The sequence below is a fragment of the Pocillopora verrucosa genome, chromosome 14, assembly GCF_036669915.1.
Source record: "Pocillopora verrucosa isolate sample1 chromosome 14, ASM3666991v2, whole genome shotgun sequence".
In the NCBI taxonomy this organism is placed as follows: Eukaryota; Metazoa; Cnidaria; class Anthozoa; order Scleractinia; family Pocilloporidae; genus Pocillopora; species Pocillopora verrucosa.
The window spans coordinates 18991845-19017928 of record NC_089325.1 but is presented as its reverse complement, the minus strand read 5'-3'; the positions used below and the strand labels follow the sequence as shown (position 1 = coordinate 19017928).

Sequence of the window (26084 nt, the reverse complement as noted above, 5' to 3'; positions counted from 1 at the left end):
GTACTCTAAGTGGTAAAGTCCGATAATAGTTCCCCCTTTTATTGGTGGCGAGTTAACATAATTTGCACAACACAATATATCTTGGCTTCAAGCACCGAAAGGTGTCTCCATTGTGGCCCAAAGCTGATGGAGAAGTGGAACACTTCATGAGGAACTTTTGGAAAGGTACTACGCACAACTACTCAGTGGAAGGAAGATATGGATCAGTCCCTTGTCAACTACTTCCCATTGTACTGTGGGTGTTTTTCCCTCCTACAGCCCTCTCTGGGGGGCCAGTTAGAACCAAAATACCCAACCCTGTTGCTGTACCAAGCGGTGAAAGTTGCGACCCCGCAATCATGTGCCACATAGGTGGTCAGTAGCGACTCGGGATCAAGAGCCAAGCTGATTCTAGGAGAGCCGTCAAAAATCGTGACATTCAAGTTGGATACACTGCTCTATTTAGACAACTAAAGCAAGAAAAGCTGTCAACGTCATATCACCTGACCCCATTGACCATCACTAGGTAGCATTACAACATGCTATCAGCAGAAAGTGCCGACTAACATCTCACTTTGAGAAGCTTCCGACTGATGACTCAATCACACTCAGAACCAGGCAAGCACGTAAAGAAAAGGCAATTGACGTGCACACCGAGAGCAGTCCTCCCTCCTGCATTTCAGTCTTCTTCGTCTTCAGTTCAGGAGTCCAGAGGTTCACTAGTGGACCCCAGTGGAAGTGCTGAGATCCTGACTGAACCTGTGCATCAAACGTCCGCACATGTGTCTGTGCCCCAAAGAGAGTCATCCAAGCAATTTGATTAATGATGATTCACTAATTTAAACTGATTTTGAACATTCTTTTGATAAGTGTTCTTTTGACTGATTTCAAAGTGACTGTATTAATTTATGATGATTCACTAATTTAAACTGATTTTGAACATTCTTTTGATAAGTGTTCTTTTGACTGATTTCAAAGTGACTCAAGTATTAATTTATGGACATCGTTTTAGAATTATGAAGTTTGAATTTGTAAGAACATTTAGTAATTGAAGACATCTCTGGGGCTCTCCATAATCTTTTGAGTAGATGCATTTCCCGCCTAAAGTGTAAGGTCGGGAGCAATTTGATACCACATCAACTACAAAATTATGTTTTGAGACCTCACCAATCCTTCTCCTGGAAATTTTCGTTGTCTATTTTGTCCGACACAGAGACCCAAATAAGTATACAACATACATGTTGTTTGGTCACCTGGTGTTGAGCAAACAGCCTTCATTGGCATGCTTCAGACCTAGTGGCAGGACAACATATTGCAGTCATCGGGAATTGACAAAACATTTCGTTTTTTAAAACATCAAGCTGATTCCACATTAACGTTTTTATGTAATTATCTACACTTATGACAGAAATTGTAGCACCTCTCTAAAATGCATGCTGTGAATTTTTTTTTCAGGGCCAAAGCTCCTCATGACGGCAAGTTTGACCATTTGAAATATTTCAACCACTTGAGATTGATTGTGCAGTTTTGTGAAATTCATTCTTTGCGTTAGTTTGACTATTAAAAAGAGAGTACCGAATAAACTAGTTTGACTTTTTTGACTGTTTGAACCAATTAAGCTGGAATTTGGCAGTTTGTGCAGTTGAACCTATTAGGGTAGTGGGGAATTTTTTTCCAGGTGAACCATTTTGGCTAGTTCGACCATTTGAACTAACTTAAGAAGTTAAGATAGACTGAGCATTTTGTGTAATTTTGCTGTTTTAGCTAGTTTGAGGGAAGTAAGCTAGATTGTGCACTTTGTGGAGTTGAACCTCTTAAGGTAGTTGCGCATCTTGTCCAGTTAAACCTTTTAAGCTAGGTTGAACAATTCTTGAACTACTTCAAACAGTTAAGATAGATTCTGCAATTTTTGTACTTTAGCTGTTTTCCCAAGTTTGACCATGTAACCAGCTGAACCAATGAAACTAGTTTGACTGTTAACTACTTGAAGCAGTTCAGCTTGATTCTGCAGTTTTCACAAGTCACTATTGGAAGCAAGTTTGAGCGTTCAGAGTATTTTAACAAGTTGAGAAAGACTGAGCAATTTGTGCAGCTTAACTGTTTCCGTTACTTTGACTATTTAAAAAAAAGAACTAATTGAACTAGTGTGACTATTCTGGCTATTTAAACAAATTAAGCTAGATTACGCAGTTTGAGCAATCGAACCTATTAAGCTAGCTATGTATTTTGTCCAGTTAAACCGGTTAAACCATTTGAATTGCTGCAACGATTTCAGATAGATTTTGTAATTTTAGCAGTTTAACGGTGTTTGCTTGTTTGATTATTTAAGCCGTTGATCCATTTGAGGTAGATTGCGCAGTTGGATTGTTAAATTACTTATGCTAGTTTATATACCTTGTCCAGTTGAACCATTTAAGCCAGGCTGAGCATTTGAACTACTTTAACCATTCAAGATAGATTGTGCGATTTACGCAGTTAAATGGTTCCCACTAGTTTGACTATTTAACCATTTGAACCAATTAGTCTAGTCTGATTCTTTTAACTAGCTGAACCAGTTACGTTATTTTGAGTGATTGAATCACTTAAGCCTCTTATTTTGTCCTGCTCACTTACTTTAGCTTTCTTGACCATTCGAAGTAGTTACGCTAGTCAAGGTAGATTGTACAATTTGTGCAGTTTAACTGTTTTCGCTGGCTAGGCTATTTAAAAGGTTGAGTTGAAACAATTCAGCCAGAGTGTGCAGTTTGTGCAATTGTCTCCCTGTAGCTTTCGTGACAATTTCAACCACTTTTGATTGCTTGCGCAATTTTTTAAATTTAACAATTTGAACCTCTTTAGCAAGTTATGAATTTTTTTTCAGTTGAACCATAGAAGCTAAAATGTCCATTTGATCCCTTCCAACCAATTAAGATAGATTGCACTAATGTGTGCAGTATAACTGTCCTTGTTAGTTCGACTATTTGACAAGTAAGACCATTTAAGCTAAGTATGCATTTAACCTTTTGAGCTACTTTGATACATAGTGAAATTTGTGTATTTAAACAATTTTTTGATTCTTTGCCTTTTCCACCAGTTAACTAATTAAGCTAGTTTGACTATTTTCACTACTTGAACCGATAGAGCTAAATCTTGCGGTTTGTACAGTTAACCCATTTAAGCTAGTTTTGAATTTTGTCCGTTTCAAGCAATGAAGCTAGTTTCACCATTTGAAATAGTTCAACAAGGTAGTAGTTTTAGCTCAATTGGTTCGACTGGATAAATGGAGAAACTAGGAGAGACATTAAACTGAAATAGATGTACAATTTATTCTAGTTAGTCGATGTAGTTAAAATGATCAAACTAGCTTAAATGGTTCAACTGGAAATAACGCATAACTAACCTTAATACTTCAACTACACAAACTGCACAATCTAATTTAATTGGTAAAAGTAGTTAAATTGGTCAAATTAGCTTCAATGAATCAGCTGCAGAAACTAAACAATTAAGCTAAATTGGCTCAAGTAGTTAAAATAGTTAAACTTACTTAATTGGTTCAACTGGTTAAATAGTCAAACCAGCAAGGCTAGTTTAACTGAAAAACTGCTCAATCTATCTTAATTCCTTGAAGCAATTAAAATGATTAAACTAGATTACTAGGTTCAATTGCTCATAAAATAAAATCTGGTCTAAACAGTTCAACTGGTCAAATAGTTAAAGACCTCCACAAGTTGCACGATCCATCTTCAATGCTTGAAGTAGTTCAACTAGTTTTTACGCCAGTTGAACCTAGCTGAACCGTTTCAGCTAGTGAATACCTTTGGCTTTCTTTCTTTTTCTTTTATACTTATATATTTTTAATCTTTCCTATTATTCCTTAGATAGTATATGCCTAAGGGTTATTTTTAATCTCTTCTTTGCCCTCCTTAGACGGCCGTCATGTTAGATGATATTCATAAGTGTGAAATTGCTCACAGTGACCTAAAATGCAATAACGTTGTTTCATAGAAACGTGATCACCAGCTTCTACCTTTTTATAGACAATTTTTGCAAGAGTGTTGTCTTTGGAATAACTAAAACTGGGGGTCCAAAACTGTCAAATTTAAAAGGCCATTATAAGAATAGCGTATTGCGCCGAAACTTGTAGACTTGTTAAATGGTCAAACCAGCTTAACTAGTTTCACTGAACAAAATGTATAACTAGCTTAATACCTTCAATTGTACAAACTGCACAATCTAGCCCTATTGGTTAAAGCTGTTAAAATATTCAAACTAGTTTGTTCGGTTAGACTGGTTATATAGTCAAACTAGGGATGAGAGTAATACAACACAAATTGCACTTGACTGAGTTGAGCTAACTTAATTGGTTAAGTTAGCTGAAACGGTCGAACGCTTTGATGTTTCAACTGAAAAAATTGCATAAATAGCATAAATGGTTCAACTGCTCAATGTAGCTAAATTAATTTAGTGACTAAATTAGGGAACACAGTGAAACTGCGCAAATTCCAGCCTATCTTAACTTGTTGAAATAGGTCAAATGTCAAAACTAGCTTGACTGATTCGACTGGACAAAATGCTTAACTAGCCTAATAAGTTTAATTGCACAAATAGCACAATTCAGCTTCATTGGTTCAGCTGGTTAAATAGTCAAATATTGAAAACAGTGAAACTGCACAAACTATTCAATCTATCCTACTTTGTTGACATGAGTCATATGGTCAAACTAGCATATTTATAGATGTCAATCAATAATATGATGTTCACTGTTTGGAAATATATTAAATATATCTTAATTGGTTTTCCTTTTGAAAGGGTTAAGCTAGATTAAATAACAAAATGTGTATTTTGCTAAAATGGTTGAACCAGAAAAATCTATAAGTATCCTAAGTCGTTCAACTAAAAAAACAGTACCAGCAAGCTCAAATGCTTCACATTTCACAAATGCTTCAAAGTAGACTAAATAATTTACTGGAAAGTTTAATCCGCTTACCTGCAAAAACTGTGCAATCTGGCTGAAATTATTTAACTTGTTAAATAGTCAGTTAGTAATAACAGTGAAACTGCACAAACTATCTTGATTGGTTCAAATGGTCGATCTAGCTCAAATAGTTCAACAACTAGCTAAAATGGTTACACTATGTGACTAGCTTCAATGGCTTCACTGGTTAAATGGTCAAACTAATAAAGACAGTTAGACTCTAAACATATTGCATAATCTATTTTGATTAGTTGATGCAGCTCAAATGCTCATACTAGCTTCAATTAATCCACTGCACAAGCTGCATCATCTAGCTGAAATAGTTTAACTGGTTAACTAGTCAAGTGACTAAAAGCTAAGTTTTTGTTTGTCTCACGATGTAGTCACATGTGGTGTAGATTGCGATCTTTCAACTGCATACTGCTACCCTTCTTCAGGCAATGAGAACGACTAGACATGCTTGATCTTATATAGCATGATTCTCTGCTGTGATTAGTTGTTTCTCAACAGCTCTGATCGGTGCATTTCCATCCTTGCTGTTCACTCAGTTATTTGCTCCCTTGGCGGTCCGCTTTCACACGGCTCTCCTGTTGTTGTGTTTTTTGATTGTGGGCATCCATGCTTCTGGAATTTCTATTCCACTATCCCTGTCGATGTTGCTAGGGTGAAGTCTTGTGTGAGTTACCTGTGTCCAGTGTTGTGGGCATGCTCTGAAACGGCGGAGGTCTCAGTACCAGTGAGTTGAATGTCTCGATCATGCTCCTTAATTCTGACTTGCATAGGTCTTCCAGTCTCTCTGATGTACACCTTGCTGCATTCACAGGGAATCCTGAAAACTACATCATCGTGTTAAGCCGGATTGACAGCGTCTTTTGGTTGCACTAACTGAGATATCTTACATAGTCTCAAACTTGAAAACAGCGGGTACGCCTTGCGGTTATGGCAATTGGCGAAGCTGTTCGGAAAGACCTTTGACATAAGGTAAAACCACAGTAGCTTTGAGCTCGTTGGCGGGTTGGGCACTGCTGTTTCGTTTTGTGGTCTTGGTGAGTTTCTACAAGAAGGAAAAGGATAACCATTAGAAACCAGAACAGATGACAGAAGTTTTTTCTCTTTGGAGATGACAGAGGGTTTTGTTACGAGACGTTTGGTGCGCTTATAAAGGCAATTAACAATACGGCATTTTAGTAATCGAGGGTCGTGTGAATCATACGCTAAGTAATGATCAGTGTGCATGTGCTTCCTGTATATGCTGAGGGTGAGGCGCCGTCAGGTTCTCTTAAAACTGTGGTGTCTAGGAAGGCGAGTTTTTTTTCTTTCTCTGTCTCCATGGTGAAGTAGATGGAAGGCTACTGGTTGTTTAAATGCTGTAAGAAGTCATATCCTTTTTTCGCGACCTAGGATGGTAAAGGTATTGTCCACGTAGTGTTTCCAGATCCTAGGCTTGTAGGATGATGTAGTTATCGCCTGTTCTTTGAAACTCTCCATGTAGAGGTTAGAAATAACAGCAGAAATCGAACTCCTTGTGGTGGTGCCATCGAAGGTCAAAAGGTAAGTGAGTGTGTTAGCATGGTGCGGTCTGCAAGACTTGGGTCATTCTCGAGTTTCTGCAGTGCGGCTTGTACAGCGGCATCGATAGGAATGTTGGTAAACAGCAATTCTACGTTGAAAGATACCATTTTTTTTCAGGCCTTATTTTCACTACTGCCTAAGTAGTGCACATCACTGCGAAGATCACTTTCATTCATACCATGATCTCGTTGTCTAAGATTGTCTCATTGCTAATGGTGGATACAAATCACCGAGTGAACAGCAAGGATCGAAATGCAGCAATCAGAGCTGTTGAAAAACAACTAATCACAGTAGAGAATCATGCTTTATAAGATCACACATGACTGTCAATCTCATCACCTGAAGAACAGTAGTAGTATGCATTCGAAACGACGCAATCTACATCACATGTGACTACATTGTGAGACAAACGAAAAGCTTAGCTTTTATTGTCATTCACCACCATGAATAACCACGACCTTTTCTACTAAATAAGTCAAATGAAGTTCAACGGTTGCTCTGACTTAAACAGGTCAACAAGACAAAATGCATCACTAGCTGAAATGGTTCAACTGGGCAAAATGCATAAATAGGTTTGATGGTTCAACTCGTTAAATGTCAATCTAGTGATAACAGTTAAACTGCACAGACTGCCTTCATCACTGCAAGTAGTTCAGATGGTCAAACTAAGTTAGATGGTTCCACTGAACAAAATGCATAACTAGCCTAATTGGTTCCACTGTACATTCTGGAAAGTCTACCTTAGATGGCTCAACCACAATCTATCTTGATTAGTTAAAGTAGTTCAACTGGACAAACTAGCGTAAGTGCTTTAACTGGACAAAATGCATAACTTGCCTGATAGCATTAACAGCACAAACTACAAAATCTAGCTAAATTGAATACACTCGTTAATTAGTCTATACTCAAAGTAGCGGAAACAGTTAAACTGCACCAGTTGCAAAATTTATCTTAATTGGTTAAGGTAGTTCAGATGGTCGTACTAACTTTGATGGTTCAACCAGACAAAATGCACAACTAGCTTAAATGGTTGGGCTGGCTAAGAAGTTAAAAACTGCATAATCTTTCTCAACTGGTTGAAGTAGTTCAAATGGCCAAACTACTTTCTATTGAAGAACAGCATAAAATGCAGAATCTGCAGAAGCTGTATTGTTTCAAGTGGTAAAAATGATCAATGTTCAGACAGTTAAATAGTCAAAACCAGCAAAGAATCTTAACTACTTAAACTGCACAATCTATCTCAATTTGCCGCCGTAGTCTAAATGGTCAAAATAGCTCAAAAAGTTTAATCGAACAAAATGCTCAACTAGCTAAAATGAGTTGCAGGTCATACTAGCAACGACAATTCTACTGCACAAAAAGCGCAATCTGTCTTATTTGGTTACAGTCGTTCAGATGGTAATATTAACTTCAATGGTTTGACCAGACAAGATACATAACGGCTCAAAAACAAGTTAAAATGATTAAATAGTCAACTGTGCGAAAACAGTTCAACTCAAACACATTGGACAAGGTGACATGATTGGTTGAAGTACTTCAAAGGATCAAAATAACTACAATGAATCAACTAGGCAGACCGAACAAGCTAACTGAAACGGTATAAGTAGTCCAGATGGTCAAACTGGCTTAGTTGGTTTAACTGGTTTAATAGTGAAACCTAGAAAAAACTTTTAACCTGCACAAATTGCACAATCTATCTTAACTGGTTGAAGTAGTTCAAACGATGAAATGAGCTAAAATGATTTAACTGGACAAAATGCATGACGACCTTAAATTGTTTGACTGCACAATCTAGCTTTATGACTTTAACTCATAAAAAAGTCAAACTACCATAATTGGTTGAGGTGGTTCAATAGTCAATTTAGCAAAGACAGTAAAATTGCACCAGTTGCAGCCAACATTAAACTCTTCAACCAGACAAAATGCATAAGTAGCTTAAATGAATCAATGGTGCAAACTAAACAAGCTTTGAGTGTGGATGTCTTGCATTCTGCAGCATACACCTTTATTGATATCTGACGGGCTATACCAGCAACTAAACTACTCGCTTCATCAAGTTACAAGCTCAGATTTTACAGGTATGGTTGAGGATCTAGAACGTTCCGTGGCATTACAATAGATTCTATTCATATATTGATTCAGGGATGACTCAGCATGACACAGCTACTTCTAGAACATTCTTGACTGTGACACTACATCCTCTCTTCTTTACAAAGACTGACGAATAATTCATTAAAGAAATCACGAGAAATCACAATCACTCTAAGGTTATTTAAAGAGAACAAAGTCTTTATACTTTGAGTTTGACTTGACTTGTCTCTGTGATCTTGCGCCTTGTCGAATCGGTACTGGTTCTGATTTTGATTTATTTTTCATGTCACTAAACTACATTTGTCCTGTTTAATCATTGACTCCAGGTAGTTCTATGGACTTTGGCTGTGGGGCAGTTGACATGGCTGCTTCTGACTGTGTGGGTGGGCCCACAGGAAGGTCTAATGAAGGGTCTGTAACAACGACTTTGGGTTTTATTATTTCTCTAGTTTTCCTGATACGACATCATTTCTTCTGAACTCACAGCCATCAGCCTTCACTATGTAGGATCTGTCAGATTCTCTTATGACCACACTTCCTTGTGTCCACAGGGGCGACACTGAGGCCTGACTTGGCGTGAATACCATTTACTACAACAAGAGAGGGTGGTGGTTTTCCTTTCTTATCATGGTACCTCTTGTTCCGTTGCTTCTTCTTGACTGAAGCTCGTATGATGCTTGAGGCTGGTATCACGTGGGGCTCAAGTGACTCGGATTTCACTGGTATTACTGTTCTAGTTCTTCTGGAATTCAATTTCTCATTTGGTGATGCTAATTCATCAGGTGTACTCCTGTGTTCCAAAATAGCCATCCAGGGGTTGCGACTCATCTCGAGTATCCTCTTAGCTTATTTGACTGCAGCTTCCACCGTTCCGTTTCCTTTTGGATTGTGTGGTGAAGATGTATAGTGATGAAAGTTCCAACTCTCTGAAAACTCGTTAAATTCCTTGCTAGCAAATTGAGGACCTTTGTCTGATATTACCACCTCAAGGACTCCCTGCCGGGCGAAAATCTTCTTCATCTGTAAGATTGTGGACTCAGCATAAGTATCATTCAATTGCTCTAAGTCCCAGTATTTGTGAGATGATCCACAACAACCAAGTAGAAGACTTTCTTCACATTGAAAAGATCAGTACTGACTACTTGCCATCTTCTCTTTGGAATTGGCTGGCTCTGCATGGTTTCTCTAGGTTGATCTGGCTTAGCTTCCTGACATTATCGCGGAGATATTTGATATCATGATGAATCGATGGCCAATACAATGTATCTCTCGCGTGTCTCGTGCATTCCTCTGCTCCCGGGTGAGCGGATTGTGTTTTTTCATCTGTGGGCGCATAGCCGTGGGAATGAGCACTCTCGTTCCTCTCTAGGATTATTTCATCTTGAACTGCTAGTTCATCTCTATACAGCCAATAGTCTTAGACAGTGGGCAGTACTTGCATCTTGTCCTTAGGCCATCAATTCGCTATAATTTCAGCTAAAGTCATGACATTTCCATCTTTTGATGTCACTGGTGTTACTTTCTGAAGGGTTGCATCCGTCATGTTATGAAATATATTTGGATCTATTCCTTTCTTCTCTTTCATGAGAAGTTCTTCTGCGTAAATTGTAAAGACTTCATAATCACCCATTTCCTTCTTTTGCGTTTGGCCGTTTAGGAGGGCAGATCTTGACAGATGATCACTTATGTACATCTGAGTTCCCTTTTTGTACACAATATTCAGGCGGTACTTTTGCAGTCGTAGCATTATGCCTTGTAACCTATTGGGTGTGCTGTTAATACTTTTGGCAAGTATGGTTTCTAGATACTTATGATCTGTGACTACTGTAATCTTTTCTTTTCTATGGAGATAGTGGTCAAATCGTGTACAACTAAACACCAGTACAAGGCATTCTTTCTTGATCTAAGAGTAACGTCTCCCAGTCCAGTTCAACTAGCAAATGCCACTGGTCTGCTGGCTTGAAGTAGAATAGTTCCTAGTCCATAGTCACTTGCATCTGTCTCAATCGTTACTTCTTCCTACATAACGGAAAAGTGGCAGTTCTGAAATCAGCTGAGTCAACTTGTTGAAGGCATCTCGGTGAAAGTTTCATCAAATGAATTGGTTTTGCTCCTTGGTTAGGCTTCTGAGAGGCTCAGATACGTCGGACAGCTGAGGTAAAAAATTTGCCCAGATAATTGATCATTCCAAGTAGTCTTCTCACTTCAGTCTTACTGCATGGCCTCAGCATCTGACTGATGGCTTCAACTTTGGCTGTGTCTGGTAAAAAACCCTCAGAGGTCAATATACGACCACAGTACTTCAACTTCTGTGGTTTGAAAACGAACTTGTCCTTGTTCAGTTTGAAGTTTCGCTCCCTGCATCTTTGTAGCAACGCAATCAGGTTTCTGTCATGGTCTGCCAAGGCCTCTTCATGAGTGTTTCCTACTCCAGTTACTAAAAGGTCATTGTAAGTGCTAGGTGTCCTGTACACTAGGCCCAGTCTGCGCCGAGGTGTTGTCATTCGACACTAGGTCAAACCTCGGCATATATGTGCTTCTATCGCTTGTTATTTTCGCCTTTATTTCTCGGATAAGGATCGTTTAACTAGTCTCACATCGAAGGAATAGAACATTACGGAAGCATTACGGATATTTCAGCAGTTTTCAAGGTTACGGATAGAGCCAATTGCTTGTTTGTAAGGATTTCTTGTACGGTATTGTATTCGAACGGTGTGCTGAGCGTAGTTGATCGGATCGAATAAAACGTGGAATTGACATCGAATTGACGGCTGTTACAGTTTGACCTACAAACGAATCACATGGAAGGAGACAAAGAAGAAGATTTACAAGGGAAAACGGAGCTCCCCGATGAAGAGAAGTTTTGCACTTGGCGCGAAGTCGATATGGATCTCGATACAATCTGCTCGTCACCTCGTGCGATATCGCCGCTGACCGGTTTATTGGCTCAAGAAACTCACATGGATGTGCGAAAACGGATTCCTACAGAAAGGGGTAGGCAATTTGAGATTCAAAAGTTGAAGGAAAAACGGAAAACTGCACTTGCTAATTTAACTAAGCAGATTAACTTAGTCTCACCTTTGTTAACGGATTTTGAGAACGAAAAACAAGTGCGTACGGAAGTTGTTCATTTAGATCAGCTATTTGTTAAAGTGCAAGAAGCACATGACGCATATCTCAAGGCCTTAGATGATGATGATGAAATTAAATTAGCTCTTGAATGGTTTGGCACTCGCGATAAGGATGTGCTCCAGCTAAAGCAAAGGATTATTGGCTTTTTGGATGATGCAGATAAGCTACGTGGCGGTTTACGTGATACACACTCAGTGAAATCTAAGTCATCTCGTCGCTCAAGGCACTCCCTTTCCTCGGCAACATCTGCTAGGTTAAAGTTAATTGAAGCGAAAGCTAAAGCCGCAGCGTTAGAGGTTAAGGCATCATTTCTAAAAGAGAAACAAGCATTAAAAATGGCTACTGAAGAGCTTGAACTTAGGCATTAAATCGCAGAGGCAAAGGCAGAAGAAAAAACTTATGAGAAATTCGAGAAGGAACAAAATATTGACGGAATGAATGAAAACTTGGAAGATGTTGAGGTTAAACTCACTTCTACTACCATCTCACCCGGGGTACAATCTAACGATCAGGCTACACTAAGGGTGCCTTCTGTGAAGTTCTAAAGTTCAGCTATTGTTGGTTCAACGACCACTCCTGTAACCACCCCAGCTTTAGCCAGTGCTGCTTGTATGAACCCAACTGCCCGACCCTTTGTTCCAAAGAGTGTTCCCATTAAGGAAGAAGAGTATAAGGACAAGTACGAAACCCTCACTGATTATAAGCCACCACATGTTAAAAGGGAATGTACGTGCAGTTTCGGAAAGGATTCAAGCTCTGTGGACGGTACAGGGTTAGATCAAAACTATCTTGACATTCAAAGGAAGCAGGCTGAACTTTCAGAAATGATTGTTACCCAACAGGCTAGGAGTCTCCTACCTAGTCACAAGCCACCTACGTTTTCGGGAGATGTTATGTCATACCCAGCATTCATAACAGCCTTTGAAACTCTCATAGAATCTAAGGTAGATCATTCTAATGAGCGCTTGTACTACTTGGATCAATACACTAGTGGAAAGGCCAAGGAACTGATAAAGGGTTGTTTACAAACGAAAGGCGAAGATTCGTACAAGGAGGCTAGACGGCTTTTGAAGAAACATTTTGGTGACCCATACAAGATTGCAAGTGCATACATCGCCAAGCTGTCGAGCTGGCCCGCTGTTAAGCCTAACGACGGAACAGGGTTACAAGAATTTTCTATTGTCCTTGAGCAAGCAAGGAACGCCATGACAGGCATGCAATACATGAACGACTTGAACACGGCCAATGTTATGCGCCAGTTATGGGAAAGGCTGCCGCGATATCTACGTAGTAAGTGGACTGAAAGAGTTAGCAGGATTAGGAGTGTCAAGGGACAGACAGCTAGCTTTAATGACTTTTGCCAATTTGTATCAGAGCAAGCCGATTTAGCGACAGACCCAATCTATTCCGAGGAAGGCATAAGTAAACCGATGAACGCAGTTGACAAGTACCACAAACAGAACGAACGCAAACCCAAGAGAGGAAGGGGTACCAACTTTGCAACAGGCCTGGCAGGAAAGAGTGCAGGTGGAGGAAATTCTCACCCCATCAGCTGTACATTGTGCTCTAAGGCGCATCATCTGGACAAATGTGCTGAGTTTCTTAAAAAACCGCTAGTGGAGCGGAGAAACTTTATCAAACAGAAAGGCTTATGCTTCGGTTGCTATAGTTGTGAACACATTGCTAAGCTTTGCAAAAGTAAAAGAACCTGTCAGATCTGCAATAAGAAACACCCAACGTCACTCCATGATTACAGTTGGAAATCAGAAGAGGCGAAAATGGAAAGTGGAAACGGCCAACATGAGAAATCGGAAGCCAGTAAAAGGAAAACGGAAGAGCGAGTCGTTAACGTGTGTACTGCAATTTGCAATGTGACAGATGCCGGTGATGTACCAGTTGCTATGGGTATTATCCCAGTATGGTTGTACCACAAGGACAATCCAAACAATAAGATATGTGTTTACGCCCTCCTTGATAATGCCAGTGGTGGAACATTCATTAAGGAAGACTCGTTAAAAAGGCTTGGTGTTAAAGGAAGTGAAACCAAACTTTTGCTCACTACTATGCATGGTACCCAAGAAGTCGATACTAAAGCGGTAGATGGGCTAATGGCTTCCCACTTTCAAGAAAACGACGTTATCGTACCCCTACCGAGAACCTACGTCAGACAACGGATTCCAGCAGATCGTGATGAGATTCCTCGTCCCGAAGAGCTGCAAGGATGGTCACATTTGCAGATGGTTAGGAAACACGTACCTCCTTACATGGAAGACGTAGAAATAGGACTCCTGATCGGACTAAATTGCCCTAGTGCAGTGCGACCAAGAGACATTGTTTGCGGGAATGAGAATGAACCCTATGCAGTAAGATCACTACTAGGATGGCACGTAAACGGTCCTGTTAACCAAAAGAGCAGTAAACAAGTACATTGTAACCGTATTCAGATTCTTAAGAGCAACACAGAGGATAACGTGAATGGGTACATCATTGCTAAGACAGAGATTAAGGAGTGGCTAACCCCTCAAGTGGTTTCCCGAATGTTTGAGGTGGACTTTGCTGAAAGGGAGCACGGAGTCGCATTATCAAGAGAAGACCGTCAGTTCCTGAAGATTGTAGAAGATGGAATCCATCATAGAGATGACATGCATTACGAGATGCCTCTGCCCTTTAGAGAAAAGAATGTACAGCTACCCAATAACCGTCCTCAAGCAGAGCAACGCCTGCACGGCCTTAAGAAGAGACTCCAAGGCGACGCAAGGTATCGTGCTGACTACGTCAGATTCATGACTGAAATCATAGAGAAGGGATATGCTCGAAAGGTCAAGGTTGAAGAGCTACCCCATCAAGAAGGAAAGGCCTGGTACTTACCTAGCCACGGGGTTTACCACCCCAAAAAACCAGGCAGCATACGCGTAGTATTTGACTGTTCAGCTCGTTACCAGGGTGAATCGCTGAATGGCCACCTATTGCAAGGGCCCGATCTAACAAACAAGCTCACTGGGGTGCTCACAAGATTCAGAGAGGAGAAGGTAGCCTTCATGGCTGACATAGAGAAAATGTTTTTTCAAGTCAAGGTTCCAAGGGAAGATCAGAACTTCCTTCGCTTCTTATGGTGGCCAAATGGAGATTTAACTCAAGAGCCTCAAGAGTACTGCATGACAGTGCACCTCTTTGGAGCTGGTTCATCTCCAGGGTGTTCTAACTTCGCCTTGAAACGTACAGCCGAAGACGGTGAAAGAGAGTTTGGTGCAAAGGCTGCCGAAACATTAAGGAAGAACTTTTACGTCGATGATGCTCTGAGTTCGGTACCGACAGAGAAGGACGCTGTAGAACTAGTACAAGCTGTTAAAGAGATGTGTCCAAAGGGAGGGTTCAAACTAACGAAATTTGTCAGCAACAGTAGAAAGGTGATGATGTCAGTACCTGCTGAAGACAGAGCTAAGGAGATCAAGGGCCTAGACCTAGGTAGTGACAAGTTACCAATAGAGAGAGCTTTGGGTGTAGAATGGTGCATTGAATCGGACGCATTCAAATTCAGAATAGAGTTGAAGGACAAGCCGTGCACCCGTAGGGGTATACTGGCAACTATAAGCTCGATCTTTGATCCTCTAGGGCTGATTGCGCCCGTCGTCCTTGTTGAAAAGCAGATACTTCAAGAGATCTGTCACGGAAAAGACTGGGACGAGTCAATCGAGGGAGAAGTTCTTGCCAAATGGGGAAGATGGAGAAGTCAGTTACCGCTATTAGAGCAGCTGAACATCCCAAGAAACTTTCAGCCTCCTGATTTTGGAAGCATTGCCACTGCTCAGCTACATAATATGTCAGATGCGTCTCAAGTCGGGTACGGACAATGTTCTTATCTCAGACTGGTTGATGAAAACGGAAGAATTCATTGTTCTCTTGTTATGGGGAAAGCTCGTGTTGCACCGTTGAAGACAGTCACTATTCCAAGACTTGAACTAACTGCCGCTACCGTTTCAGTAAGGGTTGCAAGCATGCTAAAGGAAGAGTTAGACTATGGCGGACTCCCAGACTTCTACTGGACCGATAGTAAGGTTGTCCTCGGGTTCATCAACAATGAATCTCGAAGATTCCAAGTGTATGTTGCAAATAGAGTGCAATTCATCCGTGACCACACTTCACCAGACCAGTGGCGCTACGTGGAGTCTGGATCCAACCCAGCAGATGAAGCATCGAGGGGGATGAACGCTAAGGAGTTTATGCAAAGGTCACAGTGGATTAAGGGCCCAGACTTCTTGTGGCAGACGGAAGATCACTGGCCTCAACAAGACTCATACGAAAAAGAGGTCGACCACAATTCTCCTGACGTTAAAGGGGTTACCGCTAACGCGACAGTGATTGAAGAACATGAAAACATGTTAAGCAGATTCAAAGGATTCTCCAAGTGGCAAGTCCTAAAGGGCGCAGTTGCGCTTTGTATGGAATACAAACGACGTCTCAAGATGAGAGCCAGTAAAACAGACAAGAGACCTGTAACTGTTGACGGTCCTCAAGTTAATGGACGAAGCCGTGAATGTGAAGGTTGCCCGGCTACTTCCTTTATGGTCAGAGACCTTGAACAAGCAGAAACAGAAATTCTCAAGCTGGTGCAAGCGAATTATTTCGATAAAGAAATCAAGATTCTGAGGGATTTCCAAACCCAGACCGGAAGTGTGCCTAAAGATCGTCATCATGATAAGGAAAGGAAAGCAGTTTTGAAGAAAAGTAGCAGCCTTAACGCCCTCGACCCATACCTGGATGCCAGCGGAATGTTGAGAGTCGGAGGACGGATAAGGAAGGCTAACCTCTCAGACAGTCTTAAGAACCCTGTCATCTTACCGAAGGCTGGTCATATTACAGAGCTGGTCCTCCGTCACGCCCATGAGAAAACTCACCACAGCGGAAGAGGTCTCACCTTAAACGAACTTCGTTCGAGTGGTTACTGGATTATCAATGGAAATGCTGCGGTCAGACACTTCATATCAAAGTGCGTCACGTGTTGACATCTCCGTGGTACCTTTGGAGAACAGAAAATGGCCAACCTCCCAAGTTCCCGTGTTGAACCCGCGCCACAGTTTTCATACTGTGCAGTGGACTACTTTGGTCCGTGGTATGTCAAAGAAGGCAGGAAAGAAGTTAAAAGGTACGGAGCCCTATTTACTTGCTTGGCCAGTCGTGCGGTACATATCGAAGTAGCCCACTCCATGGAAACAGATTCATTCTTACAAGCATTACGGCGCTTTACCTGTCGTAGAGGACCCATAAGAGAACTTCGCAGTGACCAAGGGACTAGTTTTGTTGGGGCCGAAAACGAGTTAAAGGCAGCACTTCAAGAAATGGATGATGAGAAAATCAAGGCAGAGTTGCTTAAGGAGAACATTGATTGGATCAGAAATCCTGCTACTGCAAGTAATTTCGGAGGCGTTTGGGAACGACAAATTCGGTCCGTGCGGAACGTCATGGCAGCACTTATGAAACAGCATGGTCACAGCTTAAACGACGAATCGTTGCGAACTTTGTTATGTGAAGCTGAAGCTGTTGTCAACAGTCGTCCTCTGACTACCGAGACCTTAAGTGATCCGCTCTCACCGTTGCCACTATCGCCAAGTACCCTTCTCACTGGTAAAACCAAGCTCATTCTCCCCTCCAGGAAAGTTTCAACGAGAAGATACTTACTGCAAACGTCGCTGGAGGCGCGTACAGCATATTGCTAACGAATTCTGGAATAGATGGAGTAAAGAATATCTTCAGATCTTACAGTTGAGACAAAAGTGGACACACAAGAGAAGAAACTTCACGGAAGGCGACATTGTTCTATTAAAGGACAACAATTCTTGTAGGAATAAGTGGCCTATGGCTAAAGTGCTTACCACACGTCGTGATGATGAAGGCCAAGTCAGATCGGTGACTGTTCAAACCGGAACTGGATCAGTATTGGATCGACCAGTCAATAAACTTGTGCTGTTGCTAGAGTCACCTAAGGATAGACCGGGAATCCCCGACGAGGAGCCTGAGGAACTGTAATGGTACAGAAACAGGATATCTAGAACGCTTAGCAATTCTAGTATTCTAAACGAGTTAGAGTAAGATTTGTTTGGTTAAAATGACAAGCATTTTAGGGGAGCCATGTAAATGCTAGGTGTCCTGTGCACTAGGCCCAGTCTGCGCCGAGGTGTTGTCATTCGACACTAGGTCAAACCTCGGCATATATGTGCTTTTATCGCTTGTTATTTTCGCCTTTATTTCTCGGATAAGGATCGTTTAACTAGTCTCACATCGAAGGAATAGAACATTACGGAAGCATTACGGATATTTCAGCAGTTTTCAAGGTTACGGATAGAGACAATTGCTTGTTTGTAAGGATTTCTTGTACGGTATTGTATTCGAACGGTGTGCTGAGCGTAGTTGATCGGATCGAATAAAACGTGGAATTGACATCGAATTGACGGCTGTTACAGTCATCAACTATAGCAGTGACTCCTTCCAGGCCCTCAATGATTTTATTTATATGTCTCTGATATTCTACTTCGTCCTAAGCCACTTGCATCTACCAAGAGGAGTGTGAAATGTTAATTTGCTGGAGTCCTCATCGAGCCTCACTGGCCTGAACCCATCTTTAGCGTCCAGTACTGCGAAGACTTGCGCTTTAACAAGCCTAGAGGTCACATCATCAATGGTTGGAAGGCAGAGCTTTGGTATTTTGATATGCTTGTTCAATTCTTTGGGATCCAGGGAAACACGTAGTTGGCCATTGCGCTTCCTCACGTTTACTGCACTTCTCACCCAGTCTGTTGGCTCATCAACTTTCGCTACGTAGCCTTTCTGATCCATTTCATGAAGCTTCTTCTTGAGATTGTCTCTCAGTGCGACAGGAACGGTTCTAAGGGCATCTTGTTTCGGTACTGCTCCTTCTGTCAGTTCAATCTTATAATTTCCAATGTAGCCTAGGCCAGTGAATAAATCGTTGTGTTCTTGTAAAATAGTATCCTTAGCCAACCCTTTCACGTCAGAAACTGAGTTGACGAGTAGTTCTCTGTTAATAGACAGGAGTTCTAACTCCTCACATGTTTATTTTGATAACAGTGAACTTGGAGCATCATCAATCACTAGGAATTTTGCTCTGGCTATTTTTCATCCAATCTGGATGTCAAGGTAGACTTCACCTTGGGAAAGATACGTCCTCCATTGTATGCTTTCAAAATGGCACGAGTTTTCTTCAAGTCTGGTTTGTTTTGAATCTTCACAAAATCTTCCATTCTCGAACAATTTGCCTCTGATCCACTATCAATCTGCATGGTTACCTCAATCCAATTACTTGTCTGTCCACGTCTTAGCTGAGGTTCAATCATGTATTTAGAACGGCTGCTGTCGATGACTGAATACGTGCAGTAAACTTCATCATCAGTGATTGCTGGTTCGGCTTTATCAATTTGATGAATACCCCTCGTAAGTTTCTTGGAAACGCTCTTCACAGGTTTCTGTGTTCTCCTTTGAGATTCTTGATCTCGACTTCTGCTTATCTTAGCAAAATAGTTCTTCATGTTACACCTGCTGCCTTTTTTTTTCCATAACCCGGACACTAGCGCAAATTGTGGTTTGTTCCACAATATTTACACTGTTTCACCGTTTCTACTCGTTGTGTAAAATCTGGTTTCTTTCCTCAGTACTTGACAATGTGTACCGAAGTTTCTATTCCTCCATCAATCTTTTTCAGTGGATTGCTGGCTGTTTCCTGCTGCTCTAATTGTGTCTAAGGCTGTATTGAGAGCGAGAGCCTTCTCACGGAGTAGTCGTTTTCTGACTTCGTTGCTTTTGATTCCAGTGACCAGTCTGTCTCGAATCAGTTCGTCACACAGAGCACCATAAACACAGGTTGACGGTAGTTTTCGTAGTCTGTTCAGGTATTGATCGATCTTTTCATTTACTTGGTTGGCTCTGTTGAACAGGTAACATTTAACAATAATATTCCTCTGTGGTTCAAAATGCTGCGTCCGGGCCTGCAAGAAACTATCAGGATCTGTGCGATCAGTTACAGGCAGATTTTTAGCTATTTGGAAAGTTTCTCTTGCTATAACTATCTTAAGAGTTTCCAAAATGACTGGTTTGGGTTTCTCATCAACTTCAGTTGCTATTTTATAACCAAGTCGCGCACTCAGACTTGCTTATAATACACAGCACATGTGCACTCATGCCACTTGACGTAGCCACCGTAAAAGGGTTTACATTTTTACTGGATGTAACCCTGTTTTTCAGCCTAAGCACGAATTTTCGTTTCCTCGATTGCTCAGAAGACGCTAAATGCACGTCAAATAGCATTTTGGGTTCTTGTTTTCGACCGTATTTTAAAGTGTTAATAATGACAATCATTACCGTTTTGCATTTCTCTCCCGCTTCCCGCCCCCTGTCCCCCCCTTCCCGCTATTCATGGGAAATTGACCATAATTAGAAAGTTGATTGCATGTGTCTCCAAAGAGGTCCAAAATGTTGATCTATCTTATTTGTGGAAGTGTGCACCGTTTAGTTTTATATAAAATAAGAACATGTTTCAAATGTTAGGCTAAAGAGGTTCTTGTACAGAGGGAATCTAATTAGCAAACTTAAGCCTAACAGGTTCTTAACAAGTAGGTTCTTACTTGTGGGTTTTTACTGTAAACCTACTCAAGTGCCTGCAACAATTACAAGCGTCTTTTTAAATTTTCTTTTTAGCACCGTAAAATCAGTGGCCTATTTAACATGAAAGGTCTATTTGAAGCCTCAGAATCTTCCTCCCCTCCCCTTTCAAATTTCTAAACATTTTATTTTCTGTGCTTCTTGGTATATCTTGCTCCGCATAGCAGACTACACTAGTTACAAAGCGGATTCTGCTTAGCAATATCTTGCAAAAGACGCTGAAAACATCCATTTGGATGAGTATCACCACACCACCTCCTCCACATAAATTTATGAAGGTATTCTATCAGTAAGTTAGGGGTTTGTATTGCCCTTCATTTTTTTAGCTTTTCTTTTGCTGTTGACTAATTGCTTTCTGCGTGTTGCGTGTGTACCCCAGTGACTGGATTGACGAATTGCAGGGAATGATTGACTGTTCTGTGATTCAAACCCAGTTGTCTCTGTATCTGGTGGTATGCTGCCCACTGGTTGGTGTGCAAAATTGAGCCGGGTTGTACTTGGCGTTGTATAATGCACAAGAGTGGCCGCATTACGTTGCCTTACGAGCTGTAGGTACGGGCAGGCTGGCACGTACTGTGTATCAAACAAGCCAAGTACCCATTTCTCTCTTCTAGGGTGGCATCCTCTAAGGAAACTGCGAAAGGAGCACAGTCTCATATGATTAACAAGATTTTTGGTAATGCACCACTTAACGATACCAGACAAGTGAATATTGAATTTTTGTGGGAGCTATCAAATAATTGTGAGCTGTTCTCTGTTTCCAAAAAAAGACCAAATGCAGTGTTATCCCTAACAGTCAACAACCATAGAATTTTCTGGTTAATAGTGTACCTGGCTGCCCGCTCCTTTTGTAAGACAATTTATTTTGGTCCTTAAAAAGAAATTAGTTATCATAATCATCGATACATAACTGTTCTGTTGTAGTTGACCGACATGAAAATGATCTGGTTGCTATAGTTAAGTGAAATAATAATACTACTACAGTAGACAAGAGCTTCTGAACAGAACGAATTTTTGTCATTGGGAATGAAAATTTGCCGGAGTTCCTCACCCTTACAACGTGATTTTCTTAGTTTGGGATTTGAAAGTTAGGAAAAATGTTTAAGGTTGATTAATACTTTATTGTCTTCTCTTGATTTAGGCAGGGTAGATTTGTCGATCGGGGTAAATTTGTCGACCTTTCACTTTTATTAATGGTAATAGAACCACATTTTTATTCCTTTACATTCATGGCACAAAAGTTTAGCAACAGTTTTGGATATATTGATGTGCGTTCAACCTATCAAATGAGCAGCCTACTGTGACAGTATCGGCTACTTACCAAATTTTTCAAACTGTCGGAAATGAGACTTAAGAATCTGCTGTGTTCCAAAACCTCGTTTTTATTTATAAAATCAACTTCATCTCTCTCTCTCTCTCTCTCTCTCTCTCTCTCACAATTTTCGTCTCACGCTCTGGACTCTCTCATTTTTAATATATAATATGATCCTATTGTTCAATCATCTGTCACTTATCACAAAAAATCAACTAGAAATCAATTAATGCTGAATAATCTCTCACACACTCCCCTGTTTTTTTTTTCAAAGGAGAAAAAACACTAGAATGGCACACTCGATCAAATTTGAAATTCAATGAACGAAACGGAAAGTTAGTCCAGTATATCAGTTCAGTGTTCCTAAATATCTCTAATCAGCATCAATGTTCGCATCTTGAATGCAATAACAAGCGGCTACCACTGCATCCCTCCCGGGCCCGAATGTCAGGGCTTCGGGAATGAGGTGTGGAGGAGCCTATACATTCTCCCGATCACAGGACAGCACCAGTGGGTAAAGGTGTTGTACCGCCCATTCAAGTGTTCCTTTCCCCACTTGAAGTTTGGCAACTTGAACGACTCCGTCTAGTCCTAAAATCAGATCTTCTACGATTCCAATTTTCCATTTATTGCAATTTCTTTCCTTGCCCTTGATGGTGACCACCTCTCCTTTGGCTAAGGGCGTGGTTTGACCCTTGTGTTTCATCCAGTGTCATTCTCTCGACCCTCGTAAATATTTGTAGTCCACCTGGTCCACAAAGCGTGCTTGCACCTTCGCACATATTTAGCTCTTCTGTACACAACAAATTCTCTTAGATGGTGTGGTTCCAGTTCTGGTAGTTGGTTTGATCGACGAAATAGCAATGAGTTAGGGGTAAGCACAGGTAACTGTATGTCATCTTCAACGTAAAATAAAGGGCGATTATTTAAAGCAATCTCCACATCCAGTATCACTTCACACAGCTCTGTCTAGGTCAACCTTCTGCATCCAATAGTCTTGTTTAAAGCTGTTTTGACCAGTCTGCCAAGGCATTTGAACTGTCCTCCCCACCAAGCAGTGCGGCTGAGGTTGAATTGCCACTTGATGTTCTCATGTGCTGAGAAGTCTTGTGTCTTCTTGTCACGCATAAATTGTTTGAGCCACTTCTTGGCACCAACAAAGGTTTTTACCATTGTCAGAATATATCTTCTCCATACACCCGTGGCACGCAATGAGCCGTTTTAAGCTTCTTAGGAATTCACTGGTCGCCAGGTTTGGTAGTACTTCCAGGAATAATCCTTATGTAAGACTGCATGCGTACAAAAAAAACTGCTTGCAGCCTGAGCACTCCCTGAGAACTTGTTCCATGAGTGCCCTTAAATGCGGTACCCAGTATAGCTGTCACACTTTGGTCATGGTTAGGGCCTCTCCTCCGTGCAGTGTGTTGACATGTGATCGGTGAAGTAACTTGCAAGTGAAGGGCAAGGAATCTGGCAGAAAGATGGGGTAATGGCCTTGAATTCTTCCCCTTCACTTTAATATTAACTCTTGGTTTCCTTGCACATTCAACTGTAAACAGTCTTCTTCAAATTTCTGGCTCGAATTTGCTTGTTGTTGAGCTCGCTTGATCCAGAACATTGTCTGTTTCTTCAGTTATAAGGGGATCAATGACTCTCTGTTTAAGGACAGTTCCTATGTTGCAGAGGAATCTCCCAATCCAGGCACCCACTCGCAACACACGCCACAGCTCGTGCTTCTCCAGCAGCTCATCAAAAGCGGTCAGTCTACCAACATCTCCTCCCCGATTTCCCATGTCCGCTGGATTCTCCTTTGTTGGTACATGCCTCCAGTTGATTTCTTTTTCCCGGATCTTTCTCACTCGATTTCTCACAAACTGTTTGCATTTGCCATTGCCACGGATCCAGTGCAGTGCTACTGTGCTATCCAGCGAACCACAAACACTTCTCATGGGAAAACCCTGCTGGACTTGTTTCACATTTTGTACTAGGTTTGCAGCCATATGTCCAACCACTAGTTCTAATCAGGGCATCATAAGTCCTTTCTTCGTGGACCGCAACTTTGCCATCACAAGGCCTTGCACATTCGTGCCTGATGGTTGCTCCACCACTGCATAAACCACAGCTGCAGCTCCTTTCCCGCTTGTGTTACCGAATGTGTGTAAGTTGATTGATAAAATCTTCCCTACATTGTTCCCGTTCCTTCCATTTGGCTTGTGAGTCGCTTGGTAGGGGGCTTTCCCACGCGATCTTCATGTTGCAGGCATCTCTGTAGAGCATTTTTCAAAAGAGGGTCACAGGTGAAGTCAGACCGAGTGGATTGTAGATTTTTGCGACTGTTCCAAGGATGCCCCTTATTGTCAGCTCAGCAGTTGAAATCGGGAAGCTAACTTGAATTTCGTCCTTTTCTTTGTCTCAGGGGACTCCCAGCAGTTTTGATTCGCCCTTTCTGGTTCCCAGTTGTTGTTTGGCATAACTCTGACTTTCTTCATCTGAAGTCGCAGTTTCAACTTCTAACTTGCGATTGTTAGAATGCCACTTGTGCAGCTTGAAAGTCGCCTCACCAAAGATTGCTGTGGCTGTTATCTTGATTTCTAATGCTTGTTTCGTTGTCTCTCCAGCACTGATTAAATCATCTACGTACTTACTGCACTCTATCTTCTCCACTAGCTCCATGTTCACCATTTTGTATCGCTGTAGATGTTCTTTGATAACTGCCCCCAAAAGGAGTGGAGACAGTACCAAACCAAAGAGTACACGAGTGAATCACGAGGTTTCTACCTGTTTGCTTGCCATATCCTTTATCCGATGAAAGCGTAAGGCGTCTTGTTTTAAATCGCCAGCTATTGCCACGAGATAGAACCTACATCGTACCAGCACATTCCAAAGCTGGTTCTGTAGTGAAGGGCCAATTTCGAGACACTCGTTGAGTGAGGGGACACTTGCATTTACTCTTGCAGAAGCATCATAAACAATGCGTATCTCTGTAGATTCTGCAATCTTGCACACGACCACTTTATGAGAAATGTAGAACTCTCTTCCGTCCTTGACCACCTCATCAGTGTGTTCTACAATCCCTTGACTCAGTTGAGACTGGATAATGTCATTGTACCTCTCCAGCTTGCCTTGCATCTCTAACTTCCGCACAAGATTTTTGAGACGTTCTAAACTTCCTGGGTGATTGTTCGGTAGGGGAGGATGATTTCCTTTCCAGGGCAGGCTCGTCTCGTACCAGCCTTCTGAAATCCTGGTTAGTTGCTCTTTAAACTCTTCATAAACGGTTTCCTGGTCTCCACTTAGATTGTCCTTTAGCCCCAAGACGTCTAACTAGCACAATTCTTCATAATCGATTGCGGAGGTCTGCGTTAAGAACATGTTGCTGAGATTCAACTCCGATCCAGGTGACAAGATCGTCCAGCCAAATTTCGTATATTTTGCTACTGGTTCTCCCCAGTGCCCAACTCTTGGTCTTGCGCATGTTTTGATCTTAGCGAATTCAATTGTTCCAAGGATCAAAAGAACAGGCAACATCGCTTTCTCGTTGTTATCACTTGTGGTTACGCCCTTCAAATGAGAAAACTGAACTACAATTTCTGCGCATTTTGGGTTTTCCCATGTCGACAACTCTTTGCGGTCAACTTTGTTTACTTCAGCTTCCACGGTTAATTTGCCATCTATGCTTCGAGTTTGTAGGCCATAGATGTCTATCACTTTGTTTGAAGTACCAAACATCATTTCAATATGCTTGAATTGTTGACGGATAGGGCACAAATGGAAACAGTCCAGAAGCATTGATGAAGCGTAGGAACTTCTGGCTCCCGTATCCAACGATGCTTAACACTTAACACCATTCATGTCAACTGTAGCCATACACCACTCCTTTTCTTTCTACGCTCTTTGTGGTCATCAGCTGATCTCACGATGAAGGTTTGTCACAGATCAAGGTATGATGTCTAGGCCTGCAGATCTGGCAGCCAGAACGGTATTTGCACTCAGAAGCGTGGTGTCGACTTCATGTGCAACTAAAACATAGTTCTTTCAGACCTAATTGCTTCCTGCGGTCACTAACTGTCACGAACTTGTTACGATTTACTTGCTTACCTAGCTTTTACACCCTTTAGTTTGTCGACAACACTTCTTGCATTTCCAGTCACGTCTTTCAATTTTCCCAGTCTTCAAAGATTGCACATTGTACACGAGCTTCTTGTAAAATTCGTGTACGGGCGCAGGTTGTGTTCCGGTTTGACAGGCAGATTTTCGATGTTCTGGACGTTCGCATTTACGACTTTACTCGTTTTCCCATCCGTCTATCTCTGCTCAAACCCTCAGATCTACCAGCTCTTTTGGGTATGCAAACTTGGTCACAGATGCAAGGTT

General features: G+C 41.4%; 2 protein-coding genes and 1 pseudogene across 2 annotated transcripts; 2 read left to right on the top strand and 1 right to left on the bottom strand.

Annotated features, from left to right (window-relative positions):
* The first annotated feature begins 12063 nt into the window (after nt 1-12063).
* On the top strand, nt 12064-16731 carry LOC131769936 (uncharacterized; annotated as a pseudogene).
* Nucleotides 16732-16761: 30 nt separating this feature from the next.
* LOC131786376 (uncharacterized) lies at nt 16762-17752 on the top strand. Its single transcript, XM_066161827.1, has 2 exons — nt 16762-17335; nt 17379-17752. The coding sequence occupies exons 1-2, from the start codon at nt 16762-16764 to the stop codon at nt 17750-17752; spliced, it is 948 nt and encodes a 315-aa protein (XP_066017924.1).
* A 6370-nt stretch (nt 17753-24122) lies between these two features.
* Nucleotides 24123-24839, bottom strand: LOC136278307 (uncharacterized). The gene is made up of 2 exons (XM_066161826.1): nt 24575-24839; nt 24123-24421 (listed from the first exon to the last, which is right to left on the bottom strand). Exons 1-2 carry the CDS (start codon nt 24837-24839, stop codon nt 24123-24125), a joined length of 564 nt encoding a protein of 187 aa, XP_066017923.1.
* Between the last annotated feature and the right edge of the window lie 1245 nt (nt 24840-26084).